The sequence below is a fragment of the Procambarus clarkii genome, chromosome 81 (genome assembly GCF_040958095.1).
Source record: "Procambarus clarkii isolate CNS0578487 chromosome 81, FALCON_Pclarkii_2.0, whole genome shotgun sequence".
NCBI lineage: Eukaryota > Metazoa > Arthropoda > Malacostraca > Decapoda > Cambaridae > Procambarus > Procambarus clarkii.
In genome coordinates this window covers 1,945,475-1,971,047 of record NC_091230.1, presented here as the reverse complement: position 1 = coordinate 1,971,047, position 25,573 = coordinate 1,945,475, and the positions used below count along the sequence as shown (strand labels likewise).

The following is a 25,573-nucleotide window of genomic DNA, read 5'->3' as shown; positions in this document are numbered from 1 at the left end:
AGTGGTACATTGAATGTTTCTCATTGCAGAACAAACATGTTCCATAGCTTCTAGTACCCTTTGGTGTCACGTTCTTGGGTGACACAGTAACTATAGGCTTTGAGTGTCCTACTGCATATACGCCCATACTGCCACTGTTTCACTTTGGTGTTGAATTATATTGTCTAGATTGATTTGGAGTACCTTTGATACTCTGTGGTTTACTATTATTGGTTTCTGAGGGTTTACTTGGTGGTTTTAATTTGTCACGTGTTCGTAATTGATGAACTACTGACCATAAACCCTCAGATATTTCATTCATGGATAAGATGCTTTTATTGTAATGAGCACTCATTTGTCTCAATACGTCCCTAGGTATTTTCTCCTGGACAATTATTTTCAAGACCCACTCAGCCCCGTTTGTATCTGCTGTCAGGCTGAGGGCCTTGATCATTGATTCTACCTCCAGCTTGAAGACTTCGAGTGAATCAGCTGAAGCCTCCGGTGGGGGTAAATGCAACAGCTCATGAACTAAATGTGATGTTCTTACTTCTGGATCAGCATAATTATCCTTGAGGAGTTGTACTACCAGATCATAGCCGTTATTAGTTAATCTCAGATGGGATACTACTGTTTTAGCCTCACCTGATAATTGGCCTTGAAGATAAGAGAATATACTACTCTTAGGTAAAGATTGTTTTGAGTCCACAAGGTCTACGAATTTGTTCCAAAATTCGTCCCAATCTTCCTCATCTTTACATGAGAAAGTGGGTAAATTAATTAGAGGGAGTCGAGCTTCTGCTTGACTCGTATTAGATGCAACTGTTTTTGTTGTTGTTGTTGTTGCCTTGTTCTGGGCAATTAATTTGACGTAAGACTGTAACGTGGCCTGAGTGTGATCTTCATAACTCGCTAGATCAACCATAATGTAGTCTATTTCTGTTTCTGATAAATTGGTGTTGGCAAGTTCAGCCACATATGTTGCTATTTGGCATTTGATTTGCTCAAATTTACCTGCTGCTGCTGCTTGATAATAGCTTTCCAGGTCAACATAATCAACTGGAGATTGTTGTGACAAATCTTCACATTTCTTGATCTGTCTTGTTAAGTGGCCTTTAAGACCTGCAAGGGTTCTTTTCATTCTCCCTGCATTATCCATACTGGCTAGTTGATAAAGCCTTGTGGGGCTTGTACTTATGGTAGCCTAGGGTCAAAATTGTGCACTCACTAGGCGATAATCCTACCTCTACTAGAGGTTAGCACTTAAAATTAATACACATTATATATATATATATATAATCATACACACTAATGATTTGAGTGATAAACTAGTGTCACTGGAAGTACCTTTAGGCTAGCTCCTCAATATCACCTTAGGATGGTATAGACACTTATTAATCACTCAAAGGTGTAATGATCATAAGTAAATTGTTATATATACACAACTCAACTCGAGCTGGTAACAATTACACCCAAAATAGGGTCTTTACCATTCATTAATGGTGCTAGGTTGTTTAATATAGTACAACTAGACTATGGTAATAATGGGACTAGGATGAAAAATAAATTGTTCAACTAGTCAATGGTAATATCCTACCCTGTTGTGGGTTGGCAATTGGTAAATATTGTATTGCGAAACTAGTGCAATATATATTAAATATTCTCTATTTTGGAGAAATAATATACACAATTATTGATAATAGCCTCTATGAAACTTCTAATATTATCAAGAAGTATTAAACATTATTATTGACCTCGCGAAATTTACTCCACAAAATTCGTGGATAATCTCTCGCGAAATTAACACCACGAAATCCGTGAATAATCTTGCGAGGACACAGCCACTAATTTGGCTGGCTTTAACATAAGTGCTGTCATTTCACAGAATAACAACCCACCAAATTGGTGGTTGACCATGAAACCCCTGAGTAAGGCTGGGCTGAGAGGTTCGTGAGCTCACTCGAAGCTACGCCGCCGATCTTTGACTGGCTTTGTATTGTTATTTGTATAAATCACACTAGTACCAGTATATTTAATGAATTCACTGGTTAACTGCTTCATCTGGTACTAGGATGACGAAATAATCTGTCATCCGGCTCGAAGATGACCATATAATCTCGGTTCAAAGGACCAAATAATCCGGTTTCGAAGGACCAAATAATGTGGGAACTGACCTGTAAGATTTATATTTATTTAATTTATATGAATTTATATAGAATTTATATTTACGTTAATTTATATATTTCGATATCAATTTGTATGATGTTAAGTGGACTGTATTTCTGCAATAATCTCACAAATCGATCCTTACACATTAGGGGGGGGGTTTATATTAAATTTATATATATGCAGCCAATCAAACTACAGTATTAAACTACATATATTGGTATACATTGAGGAGGTTCCTTATCTTATTATACAGCAGGCTTAGTCCACCAGATATAATTAGGATGAAGACACCAAATTATCCTCGTGTGAGGCTAGCTTCCATCACCCAGTAACTGATGTATCAAGTCTTGCTTCCTCTTCTTGTTCCCGTCAAAGGGTGCTAGCTGTAAAGCCAGGATCCTAATATATGACAGCTATATCAGAGAAAACACTGTTTAATAGATAAGATAAGGACCAAGGCTTAATTACCTCTATTGAGTCGATTATTTGTGTTCTAATCGGTTCGCCCTATATCTACTAACATTAACTGGCCAGAAATGATTAGATAAACGGGTTTCGGAAAGACACTTCCCTTGTGGTTGATGACAGCGTGTTGATGATGACAGAACACTACTCTGATCTCCATAACACACTGTCCAAGAGAAATTATAGGAGCTGAATTTGCTCCACGACTCTGGTGTAACAAACAATGGCTGACCACTTCCTGCTACTGACGCCTTGGCACTTTGTCCAGATGTCAGTAACTGATAGAAGGGTCACATTTACTTTATTTTGATACTGATAATTAAGTTAATTAAAATGAGATGTTTTTATGATGTAAAAAGTCCTAAGACTAATGTATTTAAGAATAATTCCCAACACAATAGCTAGTAAATTTATAATACTACGTGGCAATGATATCCCGTTTTCTATTTACGGAAAATTCCACTACAAGCTATATTTTCTATGGGTAACTTGTTTATACAACACCAGCAACATTATCTGACTATTGCATGTAATATTATTAAATGGTGTCGGGTTCTCCGACACCTGTAGAAAATATTAGCTGACTTGGCATTGTGGTGGTGTGTATGGCTGGGTACCAGTGTGTCACTCCTCGAGTCATTGGGGGTGGGGGGGGGGGTCCTGGCGGTGTGAGAGGAGACCTGTCAACCCATCAATTTTTTTTTTGTTGGGCGAGTTGAGACGCTTCCAAGCCTGCTGCTTCAATACACCCCATGGATGGTGTGGGTGGTGTGGTGGGTGGTTGTGGGTGGTGTGGTGGGTGCGGTGGTGGGTTGGTGTGGTGGGTGGTGTGGTGGGTTGGTGTGGTGGGTGCTGTGGTGGGTTGGTGTTGCGGGTGGTGTGGTGGGGTGTGGGGGATGATGTGGGTGGTGGTGTGGGTGGTGGTGGGGGCGAATGTTGTTAGTGGTGTGGGCGATGGTGTGGGTGGTGTGGGGGATGGTGTTGGTGGTGTGGGGGATGGTGTTGGTGGTGTGTGGGTGGTGTGGGGGATGGTGTGGGTGGTGTGGGGGGTGGTGTAGGGGATGGTGTGGAGGATGGTGTGGGTGGTGTGGAGGATGGTGTGGGTGGTGTGGGGGATGGTGATTCTCACATCTCAGATTATTATTGACACCAAAAGAGCATGAAAGATATTATCATGAAGCAGCGCATAACGAAGTAACAAACTAAAATTCAAAAGTTTTTGGTACGGCTACAGGACCAGCAATAGCAAGGACTCCCTTCATGAGTCAGGTGCAATGTTTTCTAATGCTAATGTGTCCTGGCATATGTTAAAAAAAAAAAAATAAGAAGGTTGTTGGGGCCGGACGGATGGAACGAATTCCGCACTGGAACGAATTGGCTTCGCCCCATATAGTTCGTTCAAGTGAGGACACACTGTACTCCCCGCTTGGCCCCCATGAGTGGACACGTCCCGGGGGTTCAGCTTTTAGCAGTTTGTTGGTAGACTTTGGCGCCGGTTCACGGTACCCTGCCTGGGCTTACCCTAGCGTGTACCAATGGCTAAGGGCCCTGGGAAACCCCACGGGGGCTCAGTGGTCCTATAGGTGTGTCCCCAGAGTCCCTCTCACATCCTGTGAGTTGACGGTTGCTCTGTCCCCTTGTCTCAGGGTGACACTCACCGGTTGTGCCTCTTCCATTCTGTCTGTTGGATCATTGTTTCTTGTGACCCGGAGTCGTACGACGGGTGCTGTCGGTACGTGCTCTCTTTCACCCAGGCCACTGGTCATGATAATCGGGTGCAGGCGGCTGCGGCGTTGCTTGCTGAGTGTAGGTAGCTGCAACGCTCTTGGTTGTTTGCGGCCCCGGATGCCCCGAGGCTGCCCCATTTTGGTTGTTGGGGTCCAGACTTGAAGGTGGGGGTCGCTTCGGCTCTGGCTCCTTCCGCTCCTTGTCCTCCCCCTTCTGCTCTACACACTTCCTCCCTTGCTTCCTGCTCCGAACCTTAGGCGGGTTTCGGGGTTGGGACGGGGCCTGGTTGGGTTGAGACTCGGGCGGTCTTGGGGGTTTTCCGCTTCCGGGACGGCGGCAGAGGCATTCGAGTCGGTTCCTCCAGCCGTGCTGTATGGGTCTGACCAGTGGGCTCCCTTCCTTAGTGTTTGCACAGCTGCCCCGGCTTTTCCTTGTCTAGCTGGGGCTTTCGGGGTGCGGCTCGGCCCCGGGTCATGCCGTCGAGGTTCCCGGGGTTGGGGAGGGGTTGCCTGGGGGGCCTCGGCCCCGTTTGCCCCTCTTGGGTCTTTGTACCCTTGGTGAGGGGCTGGCAGTACTTCAGAGTGGGGTTGTTCCTTCCCCCTCTGTGTTCCTGTTGTTTTCGGGTATTCCCCTCCCTGGGCTCGGTTCCGTGTTCTTTCAGGGTTCGTCGGTCCTGTCGTTCCTGGGGGTTTGTTTCGCCCCCTTTTTCCTTCCCCTTTTCACTCTTCCGTTGCGATACTGTTCCCTTCGTATCGTTGTCCCTGCGTGTCCCTTGATCAAGGGTGCTTGTCGTGGTTCTTGTTGGTTCGCGAGTCTCTTAGTACCTTTCAATATTATTGGAACATCTGTTGATTTCCGATGTGGTTTCCCTCTGGTCTTTTGTCAGCCTCGTTGGTTACCTTCCGTCCTCTGTTTTCTTTCGCTTTGTTTTCGTGTCGTCTCTACTTCCAGTTTCGGCGTTCTTCGTCTTCGTTACGCACGCCTTCCAGGTGTTTGTATGAAGTGTTTGTACGTTGTGTGTGTACGATGTGTGTGTCCGCCTGTTGTATGAGCCACTCCACCCGGTGGATGGGTGGTGTAATTACCTAAGTGTAATTACCTAAGTGTAGTTACAGGATGAGAGCTACGCTCGTGGTGTCCCGTCTTCCCAGCACTCTTTGTCATATAACGCTTTGAAACTACTGACGGTCTTGGCCTCCACCACCTTCTCACTTAACTTGTTCCAACCGTCTACCACTCTATTTGCGAAGGTGAATTTTCTTATATTTCTTCGGCAACTGTGTTTAGCTAGTTTAAATCTATGGCCTCTTGTTCTTGAAGTTCCAGGTCTCAGGAAGTCTTCCCTGTCGATTTTATCAATTCCTGTTACTATTTTGTACGTAGTGATCATATCACCTCTTTTTCTTCTGTCTTCTAGTTTTGGCATATTTAATGCTTCTAACCTCTCCTCGTAGCTCTTGCCCTTCAGTTCTGGGAGCCACTTAGTAGCATGTCTTTGCACCTTTTCCAGTTTGTTGATGTGCTTCTTAAGATATGGGCACCACACAACAGCTGCATATTCTAGCTTTGGCCTAACAAAAGTCATGAACAATTTCTTCAGTATATCGCCATCCATGTATTTAAATGCAATTCTGAAGTTAGAAAGCATTGCATAGGCTCCTTGCACAATATTCTTAATGTGGTCCTCAGGTGATAGTTTTCTATCTAGAACCACTCCTAGATCTCTTTCTTTATCAGAATTCTTTAAAGATTTCTCACATAATATATAGGTTGTGTGGGGTCTATGTTCTCCTATTCCACATTCCATAACATGACATTTATTAACATTAAATTCCATTTGCCAAGTGGTGCTCCATATACTTATTTTGTCCAGGTCTTCTTGAAGGGCATGACAATCATCTAAATTTCTTATCCTTCCTATTATCTTAGCATCATCAGCAAACATGTTCATATAATTCTGTATACCAACTGGTAGATCATTTATGTACACAATAAACATCACTGGTGCAAGAACTGAACCCTGTGGTACTCCACTTGTGACATTTCTCCATTCCGATACATTGCCTCTGATTACTGCCCTCATTTTTCTATCAGTCAGAAAATTTTTCATCCATGATAGAAGCTTGTGTTTCGTACCTCGTGCGCTGGGGCCGGGGTGTGCGTTTTTGTTTATGGGCGGTATGCTTGTGTGTTCGGATTGTTTCTCGCGTTTTCTACGGTTTCTTGCTCATTTTCTCCCTCCAATCGTTGCCCTCTGGGTTTATATCTGGGGGCGTCGCTTCGTTCTTCCACTGCTTCTGGGTGTGGGATGGCTCGGCGTGGCGCCTCCTCCTCCCCCTCTGTCCTGTTCAGTCTTCTGCGGGGCGCATGCCTCTGGACGTGTTTCTCCTTAGACTTCCGCATTTTATTCAGGTAACGGTACATACCATGCCTACTGCCTCTAGTATGCATGGCTTTAGGGCGCACCATTAGCGCTGCTCCTGGTATGTTACTTGGCTCACCTGTGTAATTACCTAAGTGTAATTACCTAAGTGTAGTTACAGGATGAGAGCTACGCTCGTGGTGTCCCGTCTTCCCAGCACTCTTTGTCATATAACGCTTTGAAACTACTGACGGTCTTGGCCTCCACCACCTTCTCACTTAACTTGTTCCAACCGTCTACCACTCTATTTGCGAAGGTGAATTTTCTTATATTTCTTCGGCATCTGTGTTTAGCTAGTTTAAATCTATGACCTCTTGTTCTTGAAATTCCAGGTCTCAGTGTTGTGGCACGTTCGTGTGTCTGCTCTGTAAGGGAGATTGTCATGTCTGGCGCCTCTGTCGGCCAGGTGTGCTGGTTCTCGCTTTTTGGTGGGGTGCTTACCTAGTTGTGTTTGCGGCGGTTGAGCTCTGGCTCTTGGGCCACGCCTCTCCTGTCAGTTGACGGTTGTGTGGTTTCCTGAGCCTCCTGGGTTCTGTCTTCTCTGCGTTTGCTCCTGTGGGTGGAGTATGCCTCCACCACATAGCTTCCTAGTGCTTTCCGCTTCCTTTTCCATCTGACGTTGATTGGGTTCTTTTTCGTCTGTGGCTCCTTTGGGTGCTGGGCTTCCTCCTGTGTCCCTTTGTGCATACGGACATAGGAACAGAGGAACTGCAGGGGGCCTCTTGGCCCGACCGAGGCTGCTCCTATTTCTTACCATCCATTCCCACTCCTATGCATGTCCAACCCGCGCTTGCACCAATCGTGGGGCCCCTCCACCACATTACGCGGTAATTGGTTCCGCTAATCGATGACCCTGTTACCGTGCTGGTATTTCCTCCGGTCTTTCCCGAATCTACACTTTTCCCTTTTATGCCCATTGTTTCATATCCGAAATGTGCCGCAAGGGTGGTGTGTGCCACTGTCCCTGTTCTATTGTTTCGTAAACTTTGGTGACTATACACACAAACACTACAAAGACTACATATATTTTGTTGCGTATACAGTAGTATGCAAGTGGTACTTTGGCGGGCAATGATGCGAGTGCAGCGCACTGAGAGTAGGTACAGTATCTCGCAAGTGTCTGTTCTAGTCCGCACTTGCTGGTAGACTGGATGCTGTATTATTTGCTACTCTGCTGCTTATATGCTCTGGCAACACCTCACCGTTCTCCACAGGTTGGCAGGAATTTTCCCTGGAGGTAAGGAAAGGTTTGAGTTCTATAATTGGTGCTACGTAGAGCTTTGCTTCTCTCGTTAAGCTAATGCGTTTGGAGTGAGTATATTATTGGGGTAATCTACTTTCTACACCACCCTGGTCACTGCTCTTGCCTGGTTTCCTCTTCCCCGCTTTGTGGTGTTCTGTTGCTGGCTCCTAACTGGGGTGTTTGGTGTGGTATGTTGTTTGGATGCCTTGCGTGTGTCTTCAGTGACTCCTTTGTCCCTATCTTTTGTTCTTTGTTGTCCTGTGGGGCTCTGCCCCATGTTTCAGTGCTTTTAGTTTCGTTGTTGGTACCTGGGTCTTTTCCCTATCTGGACACTCATTCCTTGCCTATCTTCAGTGTCTGGCTGCACCCTGCTGTGCATGAGGTCCCTCAGGTATGTACGCCCTCCTCTACACATTTTGTGGTTGGTCGTGTGGTTTACTTCCCGGCTGCTCCTTGGTCCGTATTCGGGGTTTTCCTTACCTGTTTCCGTTTTTCCTCCTCCTATGCTACACTTGTTTGTAATTACCTAAGTGATTACCTAAGTGTAGTTACAGGATGAGAGCTACGCTCAGCCAGCGTAGCCAAAAATCAGCATGAAAATTACCTCTGCTGAAGACATTGAAAAACTACAAGCAGATGTCAACAAAGTTTTTGATTGGGCAGCAGAAAATAACATGATGTTTAACAGTGATAAATTTCAGGTACTCAGGTACGGCAAAAATGAGGATCTGAAACATAATACAGGGTACAAAACACAATCGAATCTTCCCATAGTAGGAAAACAGCATGTCAAGGATTTGGGAATAATGATGTCCGACGATCTAACGTTTAGGGAGCATAACCAAGCAAATATCGCGTCAGCCAGAAAAATGATCGGATGGATTACGAGAACTTTCAAATCCAGGGATCCCATCACAATGGTTGTACTCTTCAAGTCACTTGTGCTGTCCCGTCTCGAGTACTGCTCAGTACTCACTTCCCCCTTCAGAGCAGGAGAGATTGCTGAAATAGAGGGAATACAGAGAACATATACGGCACGCATAGACGAGATAAAACACCTAAATTATTGGGATCGTCTCAAAGCTCTCCAAATGTACTCTCTAGAAAGGAGACGAGAGAGATACCAAATAATATACACCTGGAAAATACTGGAGGGTCAGGTCCCAAATCTACACAGTAAAATAACAACGTACTGGAGTGAACGATATGGAAGAAAATGCAAGATTGAACCTGTGAAGAGCATAGGTGTCATAGGCACAATCAGAGAGCACTGTATAAACATCAGGGGTCCGCGGTTGTTCAACGTCCTCCCAGCGAGCATAAGAAATATTGCCGGAACAACCGTGGACATCTTCAAGAGAAAACTGGACGGTTTTCTAAGAGAAGTTCCGGATCAGCCGGGCTGTGGTGGGTACGTGGCCCTGCGGGCCGCTCCAAGCAACAGCCTGGTGGACCAAACTCTCACAAGTCGAGCCTGGCCTCGGGCCGGGCTTGGGGAGTAGAAGAACTCCCAGAACCCCATCAACCAGGTATCAACCAGGTATCAACCAGCTCGTGGTGTCCCGTCTTCCCAGCACTCTTTGTCATATAACGCTTTGAAACTACTGACGGTCTTGGCCTCCACCACCTTCTCACTTAACTTGTTCCAACCGTCTACCACTCTATTTGCGAAGGTGAATTTTCTTATATTTCTTCGGCATCTGTGTTTAGCTAGTTTAAATCTATGACCTCTTGTTCTTGAAATTCCAGGTCTCAGGAAGTCTTCCCTGTCGATTTTATCAATTCCTGTTACTATTTTGTATGTAGTGATCATATCACCTCTTTTTCTTCTGTCTTCTAGTTTTGGCATATTTAATGCTTCTAACCTCTCCTCGTAGCTCTTGCCCTTCAGTTCTGGGAGCCACTTAGTAGCATGTCTTTGCACCTTTTCCAGTTTGTTGATGTGCTTCTTAAGATATGGGCACCACACAACAGCTGCATATTCTAGCTTTGGCCTAACAAAAGTCATGAACAATTTCTTTAGTATATCGCCATCCATGTATTTAAATGCAATTCTGAAGTTAGAAAGCATAGCATAGGCTCCTTGCACAATATTCTTTATGTGGTCCTCAGGTGATAGTTTTCTATCTAGAACCACTCCTAGATCTCTTTCTTTATCAGAATTCTTTAAAGATTTCTCACATAATATATAGGTTGTGTGGGGTCTATGTTCTCCTATTCCACATTCCATAACATGACATTTATTAACATTAAATTCCATTTGCCAAGTGGTGCTCCATATACTTATTTTGTCCAGGTCTTTTTGAAGGGCATGACAGTCATCTAAATTTCTTATCCTTCCTATTATCTTAGCATCATCAGCAAACATGTTCATATAATTCTGTATACCAACTGGTAGATCATTTATGTACACAATAAACATCACTGGTGCAAGAACTGAACCCTGTGGTACTCCACTTGTGACATTTCTCCATTCCGATACATTGCCTCTGATTACTGCCCTCATTTTTCTATCAGTCAGAAAATTTATCATCCATGTTAGAAGCTTACCTGTCACCCCTCCAATATTTTCCAGTTTCCAGAACAACCTCTTATGTGGAACTCTGTCGAAAGCCTTTTTTAGGTCCAGATAGATGCAGTCAACCCAACCATCTCTTTCCTGTAATATCTCTGTGGCTCGATCATAGAAACTGAGTAAATTCGATACACAGGATCTTCCAGATCGAAAACCATACTGTCTGTCTGATATTATATCATTTCTCTCTAGGTGTTCTACCCATTTAGTTTTGATTAGTTTTTCCAATACTTTCACTATTACACTTGTCAATGATACAGGTCTATAATTGAGGGGGTCTTCCCTGCTGCCACTTTTGTAGATTGGAACTATGTTAGCCTGTTTCCACCCGTCTGCTACGATTCCTGTACACAGGGATGCCTGAAAGATCAGGTGAAGTGGAATGCTGAGCTCAGATGCACATTCTCTCAGAACCCATGGTGAAACGCCATCTGGGCCAGCTGCTTTGTTCTTACCGAGCTCCTTGAGCATTTTTTCCACTTCGTCTCTAGACACCTCTATGTGTTCTATGTTGTTCTCTGGAATTCTTATTGTATCTGGTTCCCTAAAGATTTCATTTTGTACAAACACACTTTGGAACTTTTCGTTTAGTGTTTCACACATTTCCTTTTCATCTTCCGTGAATCTATTTCCCATTTTCAACCTCTGAATATTATCCTTTACCTGCAATTTGTTGTTTATGAATTTATAGAATAGACCTGGTTCTGTTTTACATTTGTCCGCAATCCCTTTTTAAAAATTTCTTTCTGCCTCTCTCCTCACTGCCGTGTAGTTGTTTCTCGCATCTTTGTATCGCTGGTATGTTTGGGGGTTTGGCCTCTTCCTGTATTGATTCCATTTTTGTGTCTTTCGGTCTCTAGCCCTCTCGCAATTTCTATTGAACCAATCCTGTTTCCTAGTTCTGCATCTCTGTTTTGGTATAAATTTTTTTGTGCCTTTATCATATATTTCACAAAACTTGCCATACATCTCATTCACTTCCTTGCCTAGCATCAAGTCTGTCCAATTATACTCACTAAAAAAATTTCTAAGGTCACCATAATGTCCTCTCCTGAAGTCTGGTTTTTCAACTGCTTCAACCTCCTTATTTTCTTCCAGCTTATAACGCATTGCATACTTTATTCCCAAAAAGACATGGTCACTTTTACCCAAGGGAGGAAGGTACTGAATGTCAAATATCTCTTCCTCCTTCCTGGTAAATATCAAATCTAGCATGGTTGTGTATCGGGATCGGTGCTTCTTGACTACCCTGATGTTGGGTGCTCGGGTGGGCCTCTGTCCATGTTCAGTTCCCTGCTTTTGGACTTCTCCGGTGTTCCGGTTTGGTACTGAATTCATGCGCTTTTTTTTTTTTTTTTTTTTTTTTTTTTTTTTTTTTTTTTTTTTTTTGAGATATATACAAGAGTTGTTACATTCTTGTACAGCCACTAGTACGCATAGCGTTTCGGGCAAGTCCTTAATCCTATGGTCCCTGGAATACGATCCCCTGCCGCGAAGAATCGTTTTTTCATCCAAGTACACATTTTACTGTTACGTTAAAAAGAGGCTACAGTTAAGGAATTGCGCCCAGTAAATCCTCCCTGGCCAGGATACGAACCCATGACATAGCGCTCGCGGAACGCCAGGCGAGTGTCTTACCACTACACCACGAAGACTGCGTCTGTGTGACTTACTGCTGGCTTTGGTGTTGCTCTGTCTTTGGGGGGTGGTGGCCTTTCGGTCTGTCGCTCCTGCCTTCCTGTTCCTTTTCTTGGACCCGGTAGCTGGGTTTCAGTACTGGCTCCGGTTTTTCTTTGTTCCTTTTCCGGAACGGGTGTGTTTGCTTTCCTGCGGTTCACGTCCTGGGTAGTTCTCCTCTTGGATGCTTCAGGGACACATGCATCATTCTTCCCTGCTGGAGCTGGTTACGTTGCTCCTTTGGGTTGCGGGGGCGCTGTTTTTCGATCCGCGTTTTGCGCTTTCGTTCGTGATGCTAGTTTCTCGGTTGTGTCGGCACTGGTTGGTTCGTTATTGGTCTCCCACCTGTGTGTTTCGTCTTGGAGGCGGTGTGTGGTTTTTCCTGGAGGTCCCTCCAGTTTCCCTATCTCTGCGAAGGGTCCTTCGGTCTTTGATAGAGTTGGCTTGTCTTCCCTTCGGAGTTGTTCCGCGACCATCGTCTGGGATCGTGTCCTGTCACATCTTATTGGGAGGGGCTGGCGGAGCCGCTCCTGCTTGCGTTCAGGTTGCGGTTCCTTCTGCTCCGTTCCGCTTGCTTTTCTGGGTGCTGTTTCCCCTCTGGCCTGCTCTTGCGTTCTGGTGCCGTCCTGGTTGTTGGCCTGGGTGGTCTATTTTCTTCTCGTTTTGCTCTTTGTTTTGTCTGTGGTCTTGGTTTTTTTATTAGGGCGTGTGGCGTCCGCCTCCCGGTTCCTTTCCTGTTTTCCTTATCTGTGGTGAGGTAGCTCCAGGGAGCCGAAGGGGCTCCCCCCAGAAAACCTGCGTTGAATGTAATGAAACGTCATTTTCTGGGTGAGTCCCGGAGGCTCCCTGGCATCCCTCCCTCCCTTCGGTTGGCGGCATTTTTCGCGTATTTTGACATCCAGCCTAAGAACTGCCAGTTGGATCGCTGGCGTGGAGGGTCTGGGGCTCCCCTTTCCCCCTCCCGGGAAGAGGGGGTTGCACAGATGGTGGCGCGGTGACGTGATGATGTCATGCTAGTTTTATAATTTTGTTTGGGGAGTTCTGTCCACTCATTTGGCTTTCGGTAGCAATATTTTCACCAGAATAGGGGTTTGTTTAGGGGCGCCTACCTTTCTGGGTGCCTATCCCGGTCGATGGCAGACATAGAATGCTCCCAACCACATGGGGATTTCTATGGGCCATTGCTCCTCGTGCCTCTCTGAGGGGGCCAGGTTCTGGCTCGTGGTCCCCGGTAGGCAAGAACTCCTAGCACTTTGATGGCAGAAAGTTATACATATCCATTCAGCCGGGGATAGCTCCGGGGAGCCTCCGGGACTCACCCAGAAAATGGCATTTCATTACATTCAACGCTGGTTTTTTGCGAATTAAAAAATGAATATTCTATATAAAATATATATGTAAGTTAATATTTTTGGGTGTGGAACAGATTAATTCAATTTATGTTTTTTCTTATGGGGAAATTTGATTCGGTGTACAAATATTCAGGTTATGTTGCACTTCTTGGAATGGATTAAATTCGTACTCCGAGGTTCCACTGTACTATCATTTTAACAGTACAGTATGGGCTGTTACAGTGTTAGGTAAATTATATGATGTCCCATTAGGGTCTATAAATATTACACAGGGCAGTGTTTAGTTGAGTGAATACTGTGCCTGAAGCCTGTAATTAATTGATAATCGACAATTATTTCATATATCTTTATAATTTCATTTTTTCAGCATCCTGATATGTATGAGAGAGCTGTACTCAGAAAACCAGTAGGAAAAACATTTGGTGCCAGAGTAGATTTGTGGTCTATAGGTAAGTCTTAAATGTTACAATAGTTAATATCTTGTGCATGTCTCCACACATATATACTGACTACTCACTAATTCAGATCATATGGAAAGGATCCGTATCACAGTTATATAGCGATCCAATCTACCCTATTTTAGTTGTATGATGCTCTCCATATTTTACTTCTAATCTGGGAGGGCTGCTTCAGTAGCTCCCTCAACTAAGTCCCTTAGATTATTTTAGGGAATCACATCTGAAGCCTCCTGGCCTCCCTGCTCCCTGTGGACAAGCCATGTCTCAGGTCTCCCTCTCCCTCCTTTGGACTCAGGGGTTTGGTCTGGTTTATATATCTGATCTTGGTATGAATGCTTCACCTACATCTGTGCCTGATGCAGTTTTTTTTATTGTTGTTGCCTGTGGTGGCTAGTTTATTTATTGTTCACTTCATACTTGTCCTGCGTTCCTTTCCTCCCTTGCAACACCTTCATCTCCACTCTGAGTTTGGGGCTTTTGGAGGGACACTGCACTTTGTGGGTATTTGTGAGATGTCTTAAGTGTCTGTGCCTGTGGGCCTGTTGCTTTCTCGATTTCACCTCCTTCACTATGTGCCTGCTATAAAGTTTTTGTGCACACCTGCACAAAAACTGCACACACAAACTGAGAATTGCACACTTGTACAATTCTCTGATTATGCCTATGGCACAAAAGGGCCTGATGGCTGAGTAGACAGAGCTCGGCATTCATAGTCCTAATGTTCCATGTTTAATCCCTGGCGGAGGCAGAAACAAATGGGCAGTTTCTTTCACCCTGATAAAAGAAACCTAGCAGTAAATAGGTTCCTGGGAGTTAGACAGCATGAACAGCCGAAGGCGGGACCCCAGCCGCAGCAACACGTCTGGAGGGAAAGACAAGGAGCGGCCCAAGAGCCCTAAACAAGGCCCAGCCAGGTCCGAATCCGGGATGGAAACAGATGGAATGGCCTCCAGATCACCAGGAAACCAAACCCGGCGACCTGGAAAGAACCACACCCCTTGCAAGCAGACAAGCTAACCAACTAGGAGCCCACACCAACTAGGAGCCCACACCAGCCAGTCGTCGAGGTAGGCCAGACACCGAATCCCAAGCAGACGCAGACAGGACACCAAGATCCTGTAAAGATGCAAAAATACACCAAGTGCCAATTAAAAAATAGGGAAGGCAACAAAAGCGGCAAACCTGAAGCCCCACCACCAACTGTGCCAGTCCTGGAAAACTGGAGAAGAACGTGCCAAGAATTGACCTGGAGGTGCAGGGCCACCATCCAGGCACTGGACAGGAGACAACAGTCCTCCGATGAGGGCATAGAATCCAGGGCGCAGACTGGAGAAGTCCAGAAGAACCACAGATTCGCCAGGCCCGTGTCTGCATAGAGCAGACGGGAACCCCAGAAGGATGGGGCGGATCGACCACGTCCAATACACCCACTAAGTTGATATGACGAAGCACAGGGGAAAAAAGCCCACCCCGGCCAGCCCTGAACCCCCCAAAGGGGGAGAAGCCGTCCGCCGCCGCCTCCAGAGGCCAGAAGACAACTGAAAGCGCCCACTAACTGCGGGACCATGCAAGAGTCAACAGAGCAAGCTGCTTCCCCAGCGCCCCGTCAACAGAGAAGGGATCAGAGCCCCTTCCGAAAGAAAAAGTACACATACACATGTATAAACAAGATATGTTACACACACGTGTATATGCACATACACATGTGCACACACACACAGTGTACCCATGTACATGTGTGTACACACATACACGTGAAAAGAAAATTACAAGCTGCTGACCAGTGGGCAGAGAGCACCCCGCCGGCCAGGCAAAGAAGGCACAAAACTGCATCAAAAGGCCCACCTCGACAACAAAACCTCAAAGTCCCAGCACGACCACAAGACGTGCCAAGAACCAAAAAGATCAGTCTGCAAGCCAGGATGACCCCGGAACTCCAGAAGGAACACCAGAAGGTCACACACGAGGAAACAAAGCCCCCGGAACCCACAAAGGGGGCCCAAGAGGAAGAAACCTCCTGAAACCTGAAACCTCTCTGAAGGGACCAGATTCTGGTGCTGGTGCCTGGTAGGTCTAAACTCCTTAGCTTGTCCCGGTCTAATATAACATACATTAGCCCGATAAGCTCCAGGGAGTCGTAAGGGCTCCCCACAGAAAAGAGGCGTTGACAGAGCAGTCACCAGTCGAGGTCTGCTCCTCCCAAGTTGTCAGGGGAAGGGGGTTTGCCACAAAGATATTATTACCTAATTATTTCAATGTCTCTGATTGATTTTTTCTTTTTCTGGCAGGAGCCCTGACGGCTTCCCGGAGCTTACTAGGCTGATATGCTAATGTCAGACTATGGCATCAGACATGTGTATGGAGTTCTTATGGGCCTACCGAGGACCACGAGCCAGAACCTGGCCCCCCTCTAGAGAGGCAAGGGGAGCAATGGCCTATAGAACCCCTGTGTGATTGGAAGCATTTTATGTCTGCCATTGATTGGGTTATGCACCCAGAAAGGTAGGCATCCCAAAACAAACCCCTATTCTGGTGAAAATTGCAACCAAAAACTGAACGAGTAGATAGAACTCCCCAAACAAAAACGAGCAAACTAGTATGACGTCACCCATCGTCGCGCCGCTGTCTGTGCAGCTCCCCTCTCCCTGGAGGGGGACGGGGTAGCCCCAGACCCACCGTGCCGGCGATCCACACCCTAGTTCTTGAGGCTGATGCTATCGGCCCGGTTGTGTGCTCTGGCTCCAGTCTTTTTGCGGCGCTGTGTCTTGTGTATGGCGGCTGTACTCCAGGGGTGCGAGAGTCAGGAGTTATTCTTCAGTACTCAGGCTGCATGCGCCTAAGGTTCCCTTCCCTAGGGGCCCTTGTATCTACTGCCCTTGGAGCTTGGGGTTACCTTCCACAATTTCCTCGGGGTCTGCCTCTGTGGGTCCGATTAACTGCATGGTTTTTCAGCCGCCCTTTGGGTACTTGGGTGTTTTGTCTCCTTTGTTTACCTTAGGGTAAGAGGTAGCTTTTACACTGGTAAGGGGCACAGGGTGCTGCGCAACTTGTTGTCACCTATCACAGCGGCCGGCTCTGTTCCTTGGGGCACGTTGTACTCTTGCGAGGTTTTGTTTTTGTTTTTGTTTTTGCCTTGGTGGGGGGTTCTGCCCTATTTGTCACTGGTGTTTGGCCTCACCCTGATACTTAGTGGTGCCCCCTGCTTGGTCCCCTTGAGTGTACACATCCCTGAGGTTCAGCTTTAGACAGTTTGTTTGGTAGTTTTGGGTGCTGGTTAGCAGTACCATGCCTGGGTTTACCTGAGCGCGAGTCCTCTTCAAGTAAACGCTCAGGACCCTGGGAATCCCCTAGGGGACGCGTGGGTCCGATGCATGTGACCCCAGGGTCCCCCCCCCCTCGCTTCATGCGAGTGTGAGGGTTGTTTGGTTCCCTTGTCTCACGGCGACCCTCACTGTTTTTGCCTCCGACACGCAGTCTGTTGGGTCGGTGACACTTTCTACCCTGAGTCCTGTGAGTATTGCTGCTTGCTGGTGACTCAATTTACCCAATCTGTAGATGATCATCTTCGGGTACAGGCTGTGCAGGCGTTGCATTCTAGGTTTCGTTTATTGCAACGTGCTCTGTTGGTTGCTCACCCGGATGCCCCACGGCTGCCCCATTTTGCTTATAGGGACCCGGACTTGGGGGTAGGAATCGCTTCGACCCTGGTTCAGTCTGCCTCTTAGTCCTTCCCCTTCTGTTGTTCGTTCTAGTCCTCTTCCCCTGCTTCCGGCCCCGAAACGTCTGAGGATTTCAGAGTCGGGGCCGGGGTTAGTTGGTCGTGAGACTCTGGCAGTCTCGGGGGATGCCCCTTCTGGTGTGGCAACAGAGGCATTCGAGTTTCCTCCCCCGGCCGAAGCCTCTGGGTCTGACCAGTGGGCGTCATTCTATCCGGCTTCTACGGCTGCGCCGGCCTTGTTTGGTGGGGTCTGTGCTTGGGGAGAGGACATGTCCCCGGATCCTGCGGATGAGGACCCTGGAGCTGGGGAGGGACTGACTTGGGGGCCTTGGGCCCCGCTGGACCCTGCCTGGGTTTTTCTATCCTCTGAGCGGGGCTTACTGTTACAAGGAGTGGGGTTTTCTTTTCATCCCCCCTCTGCGTACGAAATGGATTTGGTGTCTGCCCCTCCCTTGGTTCGGTTCCGTGTTCCCCCGGGTGCTTCGGTTCCGTCTTTCCGGAGGTTTTCGGCTTATCGCATCCAACCTGCTGCGGTGCGGGCGGTTCTTGCGGCAAACCTCCTGCGTGACCCGGAATATGCCTCGACAGTGGATCCCTCGGCTTTCAGGTTTGGGTCTTTATTCCCTTTCTGGCTCTGTTATGAGGTTCTGGAGTCGTCCTGGCTGGCGGACTGTCCTGTCTTTGCCCTGGAGGCTTGGCACTCCTTCTGCCGTTCCCGCACCCTTGAGTGGTAGGAGGCTTCGACGGTGCTTCAGGTTTTCCTGGGGAGCAATCTTGAGCACGTCAATGAGTGCTTGTTTGCTCCCGCCCTTCCCTGGGACGTTGGTGTCATTCAGCTCCATGTGCAGGTTCTTCCCTCCCTTTCGGCGGCACAGGTGGGTGAGGACTTACGCACTCGGGGCCTTTTGGTTGTGGCCTTGCGCGTCTTTTTCCTCCTGGAGCTGTCTTCCGACTGACTGACAGAGGATGTGGGGGCGCTTGGGGCTGTTCCTGGGTCTGACGCCTTGGCCTCGGCAGTTCGCTCGTCGGCTGCCTTGATGAAATTTTTTGTGCCGATCTTGCGGGATGCGGTTGCTCTGTTATATGCTTTCCGGCTCGCGTGTTGGCAGACGGTGCTTGCCTCCTCTGTGGAATCTGCTTGGGCCTTGGCTCTTAGGATGTCTTCCCCTTTTTGTCCTCTCTTGTTTGAGGCTTCCGCCGTTGCGCAGTATATACAGGCTGCTTCGGCTTCTTGCCGTCCTATGTTGGACTGGCTGGTTCTCCAGGGGTCCCGTGGTGGACCTTCAGGGAAGGGTAGTGCTAAGGCTCGGGGTTCCTCTCGTCATGGTAGGCCACTGGTGTCGGGTTTGGGTTCGGTTCCTCCTTCGGACCTGCCTTCGTCTGGTCAGCGCAGTGTTCGCTCTGTGGGAGGTTCTGGGTCTTGTAAGGGGCACCGGCCCTTTCACGGTTTGCCCCATTGACGGGGTGATGGAGGGAGGCTTGTGCTGTATGCTCACGCTCAGTCCCACGATTTGTGGGCGTTTCAGGTCGTTTTGCACGGCCTCCAGTGGCATTGGGTGGCCCCCCCCACCCCCTGCAGGGGGTTCGGGGCTAGCGGGGCAGGCTTCTTCCCCTGCGATCTGTCAGGTCGTCTAGGAGTGGGTTCGCTTGGGCGTTGTTGAAATGACGACGTACCTCAGATGGGTTTTCCGTCTGTTTCCAGTCCCGAAACGGGACTGTGCGGACCTGCGGTTCATTCTGGACTTGTCCCCTCTGCGCCTCCTTTCGTATGACCACGCTGTCCTAGGTTCGGTTTCTGTTGAGGCTTGGCACTTGGATGGTATCCCTGGACCTTCGGGATGCTTATTGGCACATCCCGATTCATCCGGGGTTCAGGGACTGGCTCGATTTTGTTGTGAGGCTTCATGCTTACCACTTTTGTTGTCTCCCATTCGGTGTGAACCTGGCACATAGTGTTTTCATGCACCTCACGTGGGTTGTGGTGACCCGTCTGCGTCTGTTAGGTGTTCGGGTGTTGGCCTACCTCGACGACTGACTGGTTTGGGCTCCCAGCCAGTCTGCTTGTCTGCTGGCCAGAGATCTGGTTCTTTCTTAGCTCACTGGGTTCGGGTTTTTGGTGAACTGGAGGAAGTCCCATCTGGTTCCCTCCCAGGTTCGGACCTGGCTGGGCCTTGTAATTACCTAAGTGTAGTTACAGGATGAGAGCTATGCTCGTGGTGTTCCGTCTCCCCAGCACTCTTTATCATATAATGCTTTGAAATTACTGACGGTTTTGGCCTCCACCACCTTCTCACTTAACTTGTTCCAACCGTCTACCACTCTGTTTACAAAAGTGAATTTTCGTATATTTCTCCGGCAGCTTTGTTTCGTTAGTTTAAATCTATGACCTCTTGTTCTTGAAGTTCCGGGTCTCAGGAATTCTTCCCTATCAATTTTATCAATTCCTGTTACTATTTTGTACGTAGTGATCATATCACCTCATTTTCTTCTGTCTTCTAGTTTTTGCATATTTAATACCTCTAACCTCTCCTTGTAGCTCTTGTCCTTAAGTTCTGGGAGCCACTTAGTGGCATGTCGTTGCACCTTTTCCAGTTTGTTGATGTGCTTCTTAAGATATGGGCACCATACAACCGCTGCATATTCCAACTTTGGTCTAACAGAAGTCGTGAACAATTTCTTTAGTATTTCTCCATCCATGTATTTAAAAGCAATTCTGAAGTTAGAAAGTGTAGCTTAGGTGCCCCAGAGGCACCTATGCTACACTTTCTAACAGGCAGGCAGGAGGAGGTTGCATAGACATAGGAGGCAAGTGGTGTCAGATGTTGTCAGGGAAGGAAGGTGGTGGCAGGGGAGGCAGGTGGTGTGAGGTGGTGGCAGGGGAGGCAAGAGAGGCAGGTGGTGTGAGGTGGTGGCAGGGAAGGAAGGTGGTGTCAGGGAAGGTGGTGGAAGGTGTCAGGGAAGGCAGGTGGTGGAAGGTGTCAGGGGAGGCAGGTGGTGGAAGGTGTCAGGGGAGGCAGGTGGTGGAAGGTGTCAGGGAAGGCAGGTGGTGGAAGGTGTCAGGGGAGGCAAGTGGTGGAAGGAGGCAGGTGGGGTCAGTGGTGGAAGGTGTTGTCAGGGGAGGTGGAAGTGGAGAGAGAGGGAGTGTAGGGAAACAGTAAGGTAGGTGGAGGGAGGAAAAGGTTGTTGACCACGCATGGCTGTCAAACCTCTCATCCATACTGTATTAAAAATTTCAATCTTGGCTGTAAAATATTTATGCCAAAATATATTAATTTTCGTGTATTAATATACATTATTAGTCATTAACATGTTTTATTGCTTTCTATTTAATAATTAAACAAATATAGTTTTATTTATAGTTTTATAAATATATAGTTTTATTTATGAATTATGCACAGCTGGCATATGCGAGCAGGAGCTGACAGACATGTCTGGGTATCATAGCCTTGACCCTGTTAGTAGTTCCCTCAACCCCCGTTAGTACAGTAGCTCCCCTCCTCCACAGCCTTTTTTTTTTTTTAATTTTGTCCTGAGAGGCGAGTTATTGAGGGGGAGAGGCATTGAGGGAGGGATGGGAGGCAGTGATGTAGGGAGGCATTGAGGGGGGAGAGGCAGGAAGGTGTTTGATTAATATGGTCCACTTGTGAGTGGATATTATATATAATTTTTTTTTAACTTGTTGGGGCCGGACAGATGGAACAAATTCCGCACTGGAACGAATCGGCTTCGCCCCATACAGGTCGTTCAAGTGAGGACACACTGTAATTCGAATATTTTTTGCATCCGGCATCTAAATATGCGTGGTTTAAGGGTTAATGCTTGTTACATTAGAATTTGTATTCATGTTGGAATTTTCGACATCTGTGTCTGCTAGAGCATCGCGTGTTGGCCTACCTCAACGATTGGTTGGTGTGGGCTCCCAGTGGGTCTGCTTGTCTGCTAGCCAGGGATCTGGTTCTTTCCCAGTTGGCTGGGTTCGGGTTCCTGGTACAGGCATACCTCAGTTTAAGAGTTTAATTGGTTCCTGGAGACGCCTCGAATTCCGAAGCTAATTTCCCCATAAGAAATAAAGGGAAATGAATTAATCCGTTCCTGACTACCCCAAAAACCCCACATCAAACTAAATTTTTATACCTTATTCATCTAAATATACCTACAAAACTATGTTCAAGTTATTACTTACCTTGCTGTTGAATGCTGTAGGCGTATGGAAGATGGTGAGGAGGGGGGAGGAGGAGAGGAGTTACTGTTTGGAAGGGGGAGTCCCCTTCCATTATCACATCAGGCAGTGAAGACCTTTCTGGTGTGCTCTCCCTGGGACGTTTTATCTGAGTGCCACTAGGTCCTGGTTGAGGCTCACTACTTGATTTCCTCACCACAAATCTGTCCAAACCCTGGCTTTCTCACAAATAATGGCCTCCGAAACACTGTCACCCCTTAACTCCTTGTCGTGTATCCAAATTAATAACAACTTTTCCACTTCTTCAAGTATTTGTGGTCTTTGTTTCGTTATTGTCCTGACTCCTTTTGCCACTTTAGCACTCATAATCTCATTTTTCTTCTTAAGTATAGTGCATATTGTTGATGTGGCTTTGTTGTACTGCCTACAAAGTTCAACAACACGTGTACCGTTCTCATGCTTCCGAATGATCTCTTGTTTCTCCTCTATTGTCATCCTCACATGGGCTTTCTGGCCTTTATTGTTACCACTGGCTTTCTTGGGACCCATGATGAGATATATAATAACAAATTGTATAGTCAAATCACCAAAAATCCAACAAAACACTGAAAATCCACGAAAAGAATTGATGTGGGGTAGTCACTGGGCGCGAGACAATGGTAAACTGAGGGGCGGAGGGGTGGAGGGGCGACGATCGCCGAACCACCTTGCGCTGGGTCGGCTTGTACGCGTATCAACAAACTCGTGTCCCGAGGTAACCCTCGCGTTCCGAGACATATTTTTCGAGGAAATCCTGCTCGTATTTCGAAAAACTCGCATATAGGGACACTTGCATTCCGAGGTACCACTGTATATTGGCGGAAGTTCCAGTTGTTCCATCCCAAGTTCGAACTTGGCTGGGCCATATATGGGATTCTTGGACTGTGTCTATTTCTCTCCCCCCCTGCAACTCTGCTCTGGCTGCAGTCCCATTTTCAGCTGTTTTGGACAAGGTCCATGGTAACTCGGCGGTTGCTCGAACCGCTGTGCAGCAGCCTGAATTTTGCCCTTCTCTCTTATCCATTGGGCAGGATTTTGCTTTGGAGACTGTTATGATATCTTCAGAGCCGCCTCTTTCGCAGCGTTCACAACCGTTAGGTTCATACCCCTGGGCCCCTTGTGCTGGTTGCTGCATCACCGGTGTCCTTGCGCTGGTTGCTGCATCACTGACGTCCTTGCGCTGGTTGCTACATCACCAGCATCCTTGTGCTGGTTGCTGCATCATTGACGTCCTTGCGCTGGTTGCTACATCACCAGCATCCTTGCACTGGTTGCTGCATCACTGGCGTCCTTATGCTGGTTGTTGCATCACCAGCTTCCTTGTGCTGGTTGCTGTATCACTGGCGTCCTTGTACTGGTTGCTGCATCACCAGCGTCCTTGTGCTGGTTGCTGCCTCACCGGCGTCCTTGTGCTGGTTGCTGTATCACTGGCGTCCTTGTACTGGTTGCTGCATCACCAGCGTCCTTGTGCTGGTTGCTGTATCACTGGCGTCCTTGCACTGGTTGCTGCATCACCAGCGTCCTTGTGCTGGTTGTTGCATCACTGGCTTCCTCTTTTTTTTGGGGGGGGAGGTTCGGTGCCATGGAATCTTTCCCCTCCCTTGCTCAATGTGTTCACAGATGCCTCATCTCGGTTGGGGTTTTGTGACCAGTGCTCACCAGTCCGGCCAGGGGCATTGGGGTCCGTCTTTCCGTCAGGTGCACAGAATGGTGCGGGAGTTTACGGCAGTGTGGCAGGAACTTCGCTGGATTCGGCTTCCTCGGGGCTCCATGATTCAGCTCCATTTGGACTGCTTCCCCATGGTTCATTGTCTCAACCGTGGGGAGTCTCTTCGGTCCAGCAGCAAGGTAGAAAACCTCCAGCAGCGATGCAGCAAGGTAGAAAATATGAATTTACTTATTATTTTAATATACAAACCGCCAGATGCAACAGTTGAGGAATTCACTGAACAGATCCACGAAATAGAGAATATCCTTGATAACCTAATGGGCCTGAATATAACCTAATAACCTAAATAACTAATAACCTAAACCTAATAACCTAAATAACCTAACAAAATAAATAACCTAATAACCTAACCTAACCTGATTGATGGGCCTCGTAGCCTGGTGGATAGCGCGCAGGACTCGTAATTCTGTGGCGCGGGTTCGATTCCCGCACGAGGCAGAAACAAATGGGCAAAGTTTCTTTCACCCTGAATGCCCCTGTTACCTAGCAGTAAATAGCTACCTGGGAGTTAGTCAGCTGTCACGGGCTGCTTCCTGGGGGTGGAGGCCTGGTCGAGGACCGGGCCGTGGACACTAAAGCCCCGAAATCATCTCAAGATAATCTCAAGATAACCTAGCAAACCCAGTACCAGATATCATCTTCCTTGGAGACTTCAATCTACCCAGTTTAAAATGGAGAATAGTAAACAATAACATTATAGCTGGAAATAACCAACCACAGGTCAGAGAACTACTGAGATTCTGTGACAAATTCTCACTCAGTCAGCAGATTACAGAACCAACTGGGAACGAAAACACGCTGGACCTGATATTCACGAACAATGAGCTAGTCAGAGACATTACTGTCTCAGACACTACGTACTCGGACCACAAGCTCATTGAAGTGCAAACTAACATTAATAACAGTAGTAGGCCCAAGAGAAACAACAAGTGAGAAGGGTTATTCAGTAAGTTCAATTTTAATAATAAAAAGATAGACTGGAAGAAAATAAACAGGACACTTACAAACTTTCAATGGGAAAATGTTTTAAGAAATAAAATTCCTACACAAGGAATAGAAAAACTGACTTCTGAAGCATATGAAGTCTGTCTGAAACATGTTCCTTTGAGGAAAGGCAGACAGAGATCAAATGTAGAAAGAGAACGCAGACGACAATACAAAAGAAAAAAGAAATTAACGGAAATGCTTAAGCAGACACGACTCTCCATACAAAGAAGAAATAATTTAAACAGGGAGATTGAAAAAATCGAACAGAGACTGAAGCATTCCTATCAGACTGAAGCAAGGCAACTAGAACAGAAAGCAATTCAAGAAATAAAGAAAAAAACTAAATATTTCTTCACATATGCTAAATCAAAAGCGAAAACCACTGCCAGTATTAGACCTATTCGTATTAGTGAAGGTTCATACACTGAGGATGACAAAGAAATTAGTGAAATCCTAAAAAAGCAGTATGAGGACATGTTTAGCACTCCGATACACAGCATGAAAGTGCAAGATTCGGACAATTTCTTTATGAATGATATCCAAACACCTGTAAATATAACTGATATCAACACGAGTGTAGCAGATTTTGAAAGAGAAATTGACAATATGCCTATGCACTCAGCCCCGGGTCCAGACTCATAGAATTCAATATTTATAAAGAAATGCAAAGTGCCAGTAGCACAGACACTCGGTATAGTGTGGAGGAAGAGCTTGGACACAGGGGAAGATACCAGATGCGCTTAAAGCAGCAGACATTGCCCCTCTACACAAGCATTGGCAAAGAATTATAGACCAGATGCACTAACGTCCCACATAATAAAAGTATTTGAGAGAGTGATCAGGAGTCAGGTC

The 25,573-nt window shown here is 46.9% G+C and overlaps 1 protein-coding gene across 2 annotated transcripts in view; it reads left to right on the top strand.

Moving 5' to 3' along the window:
• LOC138349711 (inhibitor of nuclear factor kappa-B kinase subunit epsilon-like) overlaps positions 1 to 14,204 on the top strand; it is a 139,923-nt gene extending 125,719 nt beyond the window's left edge. For both annotated transcript variants that reach the window (XM_069315592.1, XM_069315591.1), the window contains one exon: positions 13,978 to 14,204. In XM_069315592.1, the coding sequence (XP_069171693.1) occupies positions 13,978 to 14,070 (93 nt within the window). In that variant the 3' untranslated portion in view covers positions 14,071 to 14,204. The remainder of the gene's footprint in view (positions 1 to 13,977) is intronic.
• The last annotated feature ends 11,369 nt before the right edge of the window (positions 14,205 to 25,573 follow it).